General features: G+C 35.9%; 1 protein-coding gene across 1 annotated transcript; it reads left to right on the top strand.

The window, feature by feature from the left end:
• Window positions 1–367: 367 nt before the first annotated feature.
• erap1a (endoplasmic reticulum aminopeptidase 1a) lies at window positions 368–10980 on the top strand. Its single transcript, XM_059539245.1, has 18 exons — window positions 368–1236; window positions 1366–1504; window positions 1877–2011; window positions 2115–2235; window positions 2414–2568; window positions 3905–4018; window positions 4108–4239; window positions 4805–4936; window positions 5034–5117; window positions 5310–5467; window positions 6122–6210; window positions 6290–6473; window positions 7332–7488; window positions 8774–8958; window positions 9046–9207; window positions 9442–9582; window positions 9727–9808; window positions 10482–10980. Exons 1-18 carry the CDS (start codon window positions 749–751, stop codon window positions 10629–10631), a joined length of 2808 nt encoding a protein of 935 aa, XP_059395228.1. The 5' UTR covers window positions 368–748; the 3' UTR covers window positions 10632–10980.
• The last annotated feature ends 1110 nt before the right edge of the window (window positions 10981–12090 follow it).

Raw genomic sequence — 12090 nt, 5'->3', positions numbered from 1 at the left:
GATTAAAATAGAAAACACATGCCATGTTATATATATATATATATATATACACACACACACACACACACCTGCCTCAATCTTCAAATGTCTATTTATTTTAGTTTCATCCTGTGTTTTTGAGCCAACGCGACAGAAATTGTGCGGCTTTACAAACAGAACCTAGGCGAAGGCTTATCTCATTAATAAGTAAGGTCATTGATGACGTTGCTCGGTGAGCGTCGTGAATCGTCATGCCACGTAACATAATTAATATTCAAACACCAGTCTTTCGCGCTGAGATTGGTCAGCTGCAGAGCCGATGAACGTAAAAACGCAAAACGTCCTTTTACGTAATTAATATTCATGAGGAACAAGTTTTCATATTTAATCGCTAACACTTGCTTTTTTATAAACAAATATAGTGTTTTTTAGAAATATAAAACGTCGTGTGTTATGCTGTAAGCGCCAGCATGCAATAACACAATCTGAGAGCAAAAACGAGTCGTTTATGAGGCAGGAAATTAGATATTTTGAGTGACAGCTGCGTGCTTTCACTTTCATTTACCGATCGGATATCGTGCGCAGGTTCGTTCAAAACTTTTGTCGCCTAAAATCAACGATACATTCGATATTTAGTAAAATTTGTGGGTGGGTTTTTCCCGTGTGACGTCTAAATATCATAAGCAGTGCTCATGCAATGATAACCAATTGACAAGGACACATATCCAAAAGAAACGGACCTTTTTCTCTCCAGCTTCTGTTTTTCATCATGCCTTTCGCCCAGTATTGGTGTTTATGCTGCCTTGCATTTGCAGTTTTATTCTGTGCTCTTTTTGTTGGTAGCCATGCAATGAGTGTCAACACAGACACAGATGCCTTGCCTTTTCCCTGGGATAAGATAAGACTGCCAGAAACAGTGAAACCCCAGCATTATAACATCCTGATACACCCCAACTTGACCTCTCTGACCTTCACTGGAGTCGTCCAGATTCTCATAGAGGTGGAGCAAGACACCAGAGCCATCATCCTTCACAGCAAGAACGTGCAGATCTCCAAAGCTCAGCTCTTGGGCCCTAGACATCTTCAGGATCTTCAAATCAGTGAGTTTGAAGCCTATGAACAGATCGCACTCTTTTCTGATGGCTTCACATTTGAGAAGGGCAACCATGTGGTGCATTTGGAGTTCTACGCCAACTTATCAGACAGTTTTCACGGCTTTTATAGAGGCAGATATACCACAAACAGCGGAGAGGTCAGGTAAGACAACCACACCATTGGTGCTTGAGTTTTAACTCTAGGTTAATTTTTGGAAGGTTGTACTCAGACTGTATTTGAAGTGGATTTGAATATGGAAAAACCTCAAAAAGATGATTTTTCTCCCTATAGGATGTTGGCGTCCACTCAGTTTGAGCCGACACATGCCCGAGCTGCCTTCCCTTGTTTCGACGAACCTGCATTTAAAGCCAACTTTACCATCCGTGTGCGCCGGGAGTCCAGGCACATTTCCATATCCAACATGCCTAAGGTACACACAATTAACCATTTCACTCTGTTAAATATCTGATCTTTATTTGATCTTTATAGTGCAGGTGAAATTGACCTGCATTCTTCATCAGTGTAATTCAACAAAAAACAAAATGTGAGAAAAAAAAAAACTAAATTGGGAAATCTTTAACATGAATGGTTCTCACAAATTTCAAATAAATAAACTTCATAAGAAAAAAATACCAATAAAAAAAAAGCATGGGTAATTGATTGTAATAACAGCATAACGGTCAGTGTTTATAAATTACACAATCTGCAATGCGATGCAACAACTTCAAACACATTATATATATTTCTTTTACAGACCGTATCATGTGCATGTAAACTAATGCAAGGTTATTTCTTCCAATAGCTGAGAACTGTAGAAATTGCCGATGGGCTGCTCGAGGATCAGTTTGACACGACGGTGAAGATGAGCACCTACCTGGTAGCCTTCATCGTCTCCGATTTCCAGTCCATCAGTAAAAGAAGCCAGCATGGAGTCGAGGCAAGTCGATAACATGACCAAAAGTATTATAAATACACATTATAATATACCTATATCTTATTACACTGTCCATTGACTCTGCACAACCTGAATCCTGATATAGATATCAGTGTATACTGTTCCCGAAAAGATCAGTCAGGCAGAATATGCTCTTAACACCGCCGTCACACTGCTGGACTTTTATGATGATTATTTTGACATCCCATATCCACTTCCCAAACACGGTGCGTGTGAAAGTTCAGCACTCACTATCTTTACTACTGTTGAACACAGATGCATGCTTTAGTTGCTGTCTTTGTAGGATATTATATCACTATCTGCCATGAAATAATTGGAAACTAATCAGAATATTTCTTGGCTTTTTAGAACCTAATTCCGGCTGTAATTATCTTTCACTTGCAGATCTTGCAGCGATCCCAGATTTCCAGTCAGGTGCTATGGAGAACTGGGGCTTGTCGACTTACAGAGAGTCCGGTTTGCTCTTTGACCCTGAGAAATCTTCTTCCTCGGACAAACTGGGAATCACCAAAGTCATTGCCCATGAACTTGCCCATCAGGTTGATATTTCTATTACTAATTCAATCTAAGTAATGAATAATGAACAGCCAGTCGGCCTTTATCACAAAATAGATTGTTAATGACCATCTAGGTGTTAGAATACTTAACAAACAAATTAATATAATGTGTGTAAAATGCATATAAAATATATATTGTGTTATATACATTTTATAAACACTGCCATTCAACTGTTTTGGATCAGTAAAAAAAGTTTTTTAAAGAAGTCTCATTAAAGCTACATCTACTTGATCAAAAATACACAAAAAAAAACTGTTATATTGAGAAATATCATTACAACTTTAAATGATGGTGTTCTATAGTAATATACTTTCAAATATGATTTATTTTGGTTATGCTAAGCTGTATTTTCAGCATTATTACGCCAGCCTTCGGTGTCATATGATCTTCAGAAATCAATATAATATACTGAATTATTATCAGTGTTACAAACAATTGTGCTTCTCAATATTTCTTTGCAAGCTGTGACAGTTTTTCAGATTTCTTTGACGAATAAAAAGTTACAAAGAGCAGAATTTATTAAAAATGGAAACTTTTTCTAAGTCTTTAAACTTTTTATCAAAATAACACATCCTTGATGAATAAAGACGAAAAAGGGATGCAGCATAAAATCAATAAGTGTAATACTGCTTTAAAATGTTGCTGCCCCCCCCCCCCCCCAAAAAAAATTCTGTTTAATTTAATTAAGTTTTTGTTTTTCTAAGCAAAAAATAAATATATATTTTCCCCTGATTTAGAGAAGAGACCCACTAAAATGTAATTCAGTGTAACAATCTTGCCAGGCATATGTACAACAAAAATTTGTTTATGACATATTAAAAGATTAATTACTTTCACCCCAAATACCAATTAGTTCTCATTTTGCATTTTTTTTATTTTCAACCATCCTAGGTTTTGCCCATTTTTCAGTAAGAATTGAATATGCTCCCTTATTCTTTTATATATTTTAATATGTACACGTCAGAATAAGCATCTTGTTTGAATTTTTACATAAATATTGTGTTACACTGAATGACATTTTAACATTGTTTCAACCAAATTTGTATATTTTATTCTACAAAAACGTATTTGAAACACTTTATTATGCATTCTATGAACATAAAATCACTTTTTTAAATTTCACTTGTAATGTCTTTGACCCAAAGGTTTTAATTTCTTTTAAAAAAGTGAAAAAAAATGTTTTTACTGACGCCAGATTTTTGAACAGTAGTGTATACTGTGATAGCTATGATTGTACTATTATAGAAAGAGAGCTAAATGATGTGTTTCATGAAACCAGCCCAGATATGTAGAAAGTGTGTTGAATCTGATGTCTAGTGGTTTGGAAACCTGGTCACGATGCAGTGGTGGAACGACCTGTGGTTAAACGAGGGCTTTGCCAAGTTCATGGAGTATGTGTCTGTCAACATCACCCACCCCGAGCTGCAAGTGGTGAGACCGATTAATACAGCTAATGGCTGAGATTGTGATCACATGTGATTATAATTGGTATGATCTGATTTCGAGGGCCTCTATTTCAGGATGATTATTTCCTGGAGAAGTGCTTCACTGCTATGTCAGTGGACTCTTTACCCTCCTCGCACCCCATTTCCACTCCAGTGGAGAATCCTGCGGAGATCAGCGAGATGTTTGATGACGTTTCCTACCGGAAGGTTTATCTCTCTCTAGAATCCTTACAGTTGACTTTCCCTGATTACAATTGTGCTGCAAGACACACATTAGATATATAAATGGTTGGGAACACTGGTTAAACTATTTATTTCTTCTTGAACATTGGTGATATTTTCCCACTTTGGGTCATTAAGGTGCATGCAAAGATATCACACATAATTGTGTTTTGGAAAGTCTGAATACATTTTGGTGACTTCTGTGATGTTAGGGTTCAAACTGACCCCAATTTGTATCCTGAAAACCTTTATTGACTGACTTTTTTATGTCTGGTTCTCAAACCCTTGTGAGATTACAAGTTTCTAAGACTTACATTTTCAGTTATTTTCTGAGATTCAGAAGACTAACTACCAGTCTATGACTGTGAAACTCAAATCTATAAAGTTAAAGCAAATTCTCCTTGGATGAATTTTTATAAAGTGTTGATTTTTGGCAATTGCATGGAAACCAATGGTAGTCAGATATCTCCAACACAAATGGAGTACCCAACACAAAAGAAGGTTTAATTTGTTTTAACATATCTACTGTTGCTCTTCACAAACTCTGAAGGGTGCATGTATCCTGAACATGTTGAGGGATTTCCTGACGCCTGAGGCTTTCAAGTACGGTATTATACACTACCTGAAGACACACAGCTACCAGAACACAGTGAACGCTCACCTCTGGGAAAGTCTTACCAATGTAAGTTACCACAGTCAGCTCCTGTGCATGTTTCTCCAGTCCTTGAATTAATTTAATCGATTGCTCTAGAGGCCAAATGCATTTTCAATCTCTTCAGATCTGTACTTCTGATGAATCGGATTCAGGGAGACTAAAACTTGATGGATTCTGTTCCAAAAACAGCGCTGAATCTCCAGCCTCTGTGAGTGCTGCTATAAATCGATTTACATTTAATTACATGTTTATCTATTATTATATTTTACTGGTTTTCAATATTTAATTAAATGGTTTATATTTACAATAAGTTAAGCTATTATGTTTCTTGACTAATATGGCATTAGTATTAGAAATCAACCAAATAACTGGTTAAATGATTAAAAACCTGTTCTGACAGAAATGGTTCATGGAGGACAGTGTTGATGTTCGTGCCATTATGGACACCTGGACTCTGCAGGAGGGCTTTCCTTTAATCACTGTGGAGGTCAAAGGTCAAGAGGTCACCCTCAAACAGGAGCGCTTCCTTAGAGAAGCAAACTCTTCAAAGACTTCAAAGTACTGGCTATGGAATACTAAACTACTGTTTAATGCGTACTGTGCATAAATTATAAAAATACTATGTGCAAAAGTAAATTTATCATACTGTATTTTGCTTTTAAAATTGTATGTTATGGCTAAGAAGATAATTAAAGAAAATCATATTTCATCTTGAAAAGGTCAAGTGCATTGCATTGAGGCCTACAAAGAAGATATTTTATTATTATTTATATACTTTAGTATTGTTTAGTAATATTTTGAATAACAGTACCTTTTTATATTTTCTTTTTCCTTTTTTTAGTTTAATTTATCAGCCTCTTAGTGTGTGTGTGTATATATATATATATTTTTTTTTTTTTTTTTTTTTTTTTCTGTATAAGTTTAATTTATTATTTATTTATTATTTTTTTGTTATTGTGGTTTAAGTTATTCACCTAATATTGACATTTTAATTTCAGTTTTATTTCATTCACCAAAAACGATATTTAATAGTTTTCGATTTTGTTAGCAATAGCAACACTCGTTTTTATGAAAACAGACAATTTGCCTGCATGCTGCAGAAATAGTAAATATAGTAAGCTAGTATGCTACTCTCAATATAGCCTTAATGATATTCACTCAAAGCATTAATAATTTTTTTGACATTTATTATTTGTATGTAATTTCTCACAGGACATCGAGCTTCCTGTGGCAGGTTCCTCTGACTTACATCACCAGTCACAGTAGTGCAGTGCAGCGTTTCTTGCTGAAAAGTGAAAAAGGTTTGTCTGAGCTATCAGTTTTAAACCAAATCAACATATTTACCTTCTGTTATACTGAAATCTGACCATCTGTTTGCAGATGTGTTGTACCTGCCAGAGAAGGTGGACTGGATTAAATTTAATGTGGACCTGCGGGGGTATTATATTGTACATTATGAGTCAGGAGGCTGGGACGCTTTGATCAACCAACTCCAGCAGAACCACCGTGTGTTCAGCAGCAACGACAGAGCCAGTCTGATCCACGACATCTTTCAGCTGGTCAGGTGAGGAGACTGAGCTGGTGCTTCTTAAAGGAATAGTTCACCAAAAATGAAAACTTGCTAAAAAAGGGCTCACCCTCAGGCCATTCAAGATGTAGATGAGTTTGTGTCTTCATCAGATTTGGAGAAATGTAGCATTGCGTCAGTGTCTCACCAGTGTATGCTCTGCAGTGAATGGGTGCCGTCAGAATGAGAGTCCATAATCCACAAGTAATCCACAGCACTCCAGTCCATCAGTTTACATATCTGTTTTGGTTTGCAAACAGTGCTTGACCTTCACATTTCAAAGATTTTTTCACTGGAGGAAGCATTTTTATGGATTATGTTTTGTTATGGATATGGATAACTCATATTTTAGCTGAAAACAGCAGATTACAGTCAAAATATCTTGATGGATTAGTTTTCTACAAACATGCAGCTTTTCACTTGATAAGATGTTAACTGATGAACTGGAGTGCTGTGGATTATTGTGATGTTTTTATCAGCTGTTTGGACTCTCATTCTGACGGCACCCATTCACTGCAGAGCATCCATTGATGAAACACTGATGCAATGCTACATTTCTCCAAATCTGATGAAGAAACAAACTCATCTACAAAAACACATTTAAATCAAGTGTCATTTATGGTAAAGAGAAATGCAGAAACACACTTTTTAAGCAAATAATTTGGCGAAAAGACGTTTACGACATCATACATTTCTAAAAATCACCAAAACGTCTGCTGATTCAAAGCTAGCAAGACTTCACATATGGAGAAAAGCAAAAGATCCAAACAGTACTTGATTTGATTTAAGTCTTGTTGCTATCATTGCAAACAGTTTATTTCTGTTCTTATTCAAATGTGTTTGTCTGTTCTTCAGCATTGAGAAAATCCCACTGGACAAAGCTCTGAATCTGAGTTTGTACCTCAGTAAAGAGTCTGAGATCATGCCGGTGACGCAGGGCTTTAATGAGCTGGTGCCGCTCTACAAACTCATGGAGAAGAGAAACATGGAGGAACTGGAGAACCAGCTGAAGGTTGTGGTTGCAAACATGAATAAGTCTAGTTTAAGATAATATGTGCAATAGTTTGGATGCTGAGTTACTTTCTAGGGTCTCAGTTTAGATAAGTTTAAAATCTCATGGTGACCTTTTCTAAAGTAGCTGGCCTGGGAAAGACAGCAACATCCGAATATTCATTATATCTATAAGGACTTCAGATTTTCACATTGCAAAAAACAAAGATTGAATCACAGAATCCAGTCAAAAAATGGAAGTTACTTTATAATTGAGAATAACAAAAGGCTGTTCAAATAATCATCAGCTAGGTTTCGATCCAAAGATGCAAATTTAATTTGTTTGCAAAACTGGAATATCGCATAAAACATTGGCAAATAAAGCAATGTTTCCGTCCAATGAGTCAAAGAGAACAAAAGACACTTCCTGATAAACTGGCACTAAATATCTCTAAGAATAGTAGAAGAAGCCACTGAATATAATAATTGTCATATTTATTATTAAATGACTTGCGTTTCAGAGTGAGCAAACGTAACACAATAAATGCGGTGAGTGCTTTTAAAGGTGGATGCCTTCTGTTTGAGAACGCAGTCATGTAAGATTATACAGTAATACTTTGATGACAGACTTTCCTGACAAACAACATAAAGATGCTGTGAACGAGATCGGTCCGCTGGTTAGACAAGTTATCCCGTCTCATAGCGCAAAGTCACATTACTTTTTCAATGCGCATGGAGGCATGTATAGTAAATGTGTTTCCACCGTAGTTTATGCGCATTTTTTCTTATCGGATAAAAAATTTATTCTACTCAATTGTGCTCATACATTTTTTTTAATGCACATTTTTTTTATTTATGCATGCCTTGGCGTTCCCATTTTTTTACTTCAGTCAAAGAAGCACAGAAACCTGACAATTAAAAGTCTAATTTAATTTCAATAAATATTACAAATATATAACTATTGTACAGTAGAATGTATTTCTAATCATAATAATTATAATAATACAATTTATTAAAGCAGTTTATCAATCCATATTGTGTGCAGCACTTTATTTGCCAAAAAAAATGAAAGAATTAGAGATTTATTAAATTGTTTTATTAATTAATTTGATAATCACCATCTTTATGAATTCGGGTTATTAAAAATCTTTTTTATTATTAATTATTTATGAAATTTGTTAAAGTCCTTTGATTAGACTTTCTTATTTATTATTAAAATGTAATTAAACTATTACAACAGAATTTGGTAATTTTTTTTAATGCATTTGGGGTGTAGACATGCCGTTGTTGATTTGCTGTTTTAACAGGGTCATTTAGTGAAGTTATTCAAGACGCTGATTGACCGCCAGAGCTGGTCTGATGACGGGTCTGTGTCCGAGCGGATGCTCAGGAATTATCTGCTGTTGTTCGCCTGCGTCCGTCGTTACCCGTCCTGTGTCAGCACTGCCACTCACCTCTTCCAGCAATGGAGAGAATCCGATGGCAAAATGTGGTGAGAGTTCATCTGAGTCATGTATCATCAATATTATACATACTGCATTCTACTTTCATTCATCCAGACATGTGTTGAATGCTTCAGGTTGCCTACAGACATCAGTTTGGTGGTCTACACTGAAGGGGCACGTACAGACGAAGGCTGGGACTTCCTGTTAGAGAAATACAAGAGATCTGTCTCACCTTCAGAGAAGTGGATGATTAAAGCCGCCCTCTCGTACACTCCATTGACTCACAAGCTTCAGTGGTGAGTCTGGATTCAGGAAGCTGCTGAGACATCACATTTTTATAGTTGACCCAAACTTGACATAGATGATGGTGCATGAATCATTAAACTGTTTGGAGTATATATGATCCAAACGTCATCATTAATATGCAAAAGCATGATTCAGTTCTCAATTTTTCAATCCTGCGCGCCAGTAATAAAGACCTTGACTCATTAAACCTGCTCCATGATGCGTTTCTTTCTCGTTCTGTCTAGGCTTTTGGAAAGAAGCATTGAAGGAGAGATCATGAAAACTCAAGACCTACCATCAATGGTCATCACTGTCAGTAAAAACCCAAAAGGTTTCAAACTCGCCTGGGACTTCTTGAAATCCAACTGGGGGACACTTGTGAAAAAGTGTGTAGCAAGCTTTCAGATCTTTCTTATGAGCTTGTTATATGTCAAATTAAAGAACATTCTTGTTTTATGGTGGTTATGACGCATTCTAGCATGTTAGATTGTGAATGTAAGTGGTGCATTAAATCCAAATCCTCCTTTTAGGTTCGATCTCGGTTCGTCTGCAATATCTCGCATGGCGGTCGGTGTGACCGATCAGTATTCCACCAGAGAAATGCTCGATGAGGTACTTACTAAAAGTAAAGTCTTTTTAAAAAGTATGAATGCAAACATTAGTTAACATGAAAATTGAACTGTACTTCTACAGCATTTATTAATATTAGTGAATGTTAGTGTTATTAGCTAGCATTAGATAATACATTTTAAATTAACATATGGAAGCTTCTTTTGCCACTGGATAATAATGTAAATGTGACTTTTTTCTTGCTATTCTTAGTTTATATCTCACAATATCTATTTTTATTTCTTTTTTCCACAACTCTGGGACTACATCTCACACTTTTTCAAAAAATTGCAAAATATAAACACTGTTCTGCAAAAGAAGTCTGAATTGGGACATAAACTCAAAATTCGGAGAAAAAAAGTTGCAATTAACTTTTACTATTTTTTTATTTCATGTAAAAAAAACAAGCGTCCATACTAATATGCCCAAACGATTGACAATGATATTTTTACCAACATTAACGAAGATTAATAAATGCTTTAAAAATAGATTGCTCATTCTTAGTTCAATGCATTTGCTAATGTTTTAAGCTTTTAACAACATGCTGAGGTCACATGGCTTTACATGAATCATGGGTGACCGATCATTTCTGGTTAATGGCATTCGTAAACAAAAGTCTTGAGTTGGCACTGATTGGTGTCAGTAGAAATCTAAAAAGACTGTGTTGTTCCTGTAGGTTCAGTCTTTCTTCGGGTCACTAGCGCAGGATCAGGGCTCTGGGCTCCGCAGCATTCAACAGGCCTTGCAGAAAATCCAGCAGAACATCCGCTGGATGGACAGGAACGTGCCACTCCTGAAAGCCTGGCTGGACAGAAACAGTCTGTGATTGAGTCCTGACAAACTCTAGACGCTTGAAAGTGTGTCTAACAGGGTGTGCAACTCAAGACTGCACCTAGTTTCACCTTGGGTACGGCACTTTACAAGGACCTTAACACTGGAAGAAACCAGCTCTGATATGATCACACAGAACATGAACAGTTTTGAAATGGCTGCAATAAAATAAAAAAAACGTGGGGTCTAAATAAGTTTTAAAATATCAATGCTAAATAACAACTCAATGAAACCAGCAATGCACTGAAATGAGTTTTTACTGAAATACACACACAAAAAGTGTTCATTTAATCAAGAAAATAAAAATCTAAACCAAAACGAAATGTATTTAATAATCAAGGCAGTTTTACATTAGCATTTTAATGATATGTTTCTATTCCAAATTGTTTGTGACTGTAATTTAAAAAAAAAAAAATTTTTTAATGACATACATTAAATAAAGAATTTTCATTTTTAGGTAAAATATCCCTTTAAAAATGCTGAGGTAAATGCAATGTTACGTGACTTATTGTTTACACACGGTGTTTTATTCTCACGGTTGAAACACGATCGAGTGTTTTCATTAAGATACAATACCTCTCGGTAAGTTTGTCTTTTTCTTTCAGGGTTGTTTGTGATGTTTATTCATTTTTATTTCGCATTGGAAATTGTAATAAAGAGAAAGATAATTAGGAACCGTTGAAATGAGGCACATTAAAGCGTGCCAAAACGCCATTCAATGTTTGATTTTCGAACCATTTTAAAGCTCAGACTTTTTTGTGTCATACAGGCCCGGTTCTACGGGGGTGCTTGAGGGTGCAAGTGAAAGCACCCTCAGATGAAAAATTATTAATAGCGCACATAATGCCGAAAGCCAGCATGCCGAAAATAAAACACAGACGGATTTCACACTCTTGCCTATAATAGGATAGCCTACACAAAATAAATAAATTAATAAAATTAAACAAGTATATATATATTAAATGAATTATTTCGTTCTGCTTTCATGTTTAATGCATTGTAGTTGTCCTTTCGTGATCGCGATACTTATTGCGCGCGCACTGCGCAGACACCAGGGAAAACGTAAAAACATTCAAAATACCTCAGCTGATAAACATCATGTCGACAAGACGCGCTGTGTTCTGTGACCTTTTTTTCCACTGCCCAAGGACAAGCATGTGAAGAGTCAGTGGCTACAGTTCATATTTACTAACACAGAAGTTTAGCCCGAACCTCGCGTCATTTTAATGACGTTTCTCCAACATAATGTTCTCCAACATAAATGCTTTCAACTCTGGATTCGCAAGCCGTTTGATGGAAGGTTACAGTACTGAATATATTTGGATTAGCTTCTTCCTCCTCCTCCGAATCACAACCTGTAAGTATTATTATTAATAATTGTAGCATGCTCAATAAGTAATTTGTGTAACGTTATGCGTGTTGTGTAACGTTAAGCTAGCGCAGCTTCTTGGTCT

Source organism: Carassius carassius, chromosome 45 (genome assembly GCF_963082965.1).
Source record: "Carassius carassius chromosome 45, fCarCar2.1, whole genome shotgun sequence".
Lineage (NCBI taxonomy): Eukaryota > Metazoa > Chordata > Actinopteri > Cypriniformes > Cyprinidae > Carassius > Carassius carassius.
The sequence above is the reverse complement of the archived record's forward strand: the minus strand, read 5'-3'. Positions and strand labels throughout refer to the sequence as shown.

What these genes read in the sequence shown, in the direction of transcription:
- erap1a (XM_059539245.1), top strand. Translation starts at nt 749, where the DNA reads ATGCCTTTCGCCCAGTATTGGTGTTTATGCTGCCTTGCATTTGCAGTT. An exon ending in ACAAACAGCGGAGAGGTCAG is followed by an intron (nt 1,237 to 1,365) that starts GTAAGACAACCA and finishes TTCTCCCTATAG; the next exon opens with GATGTTGGCGTCCACTCAGT. An exon ending in CCAGAGAAATGCTCGATGAG is followed by an intron (nt 9,809 to 10,481) that starts GTACTTACTAAA and finishes TTGTTCCTGTAG; the next exon opens with GTTCAGTCTTTCTTCGGGTC.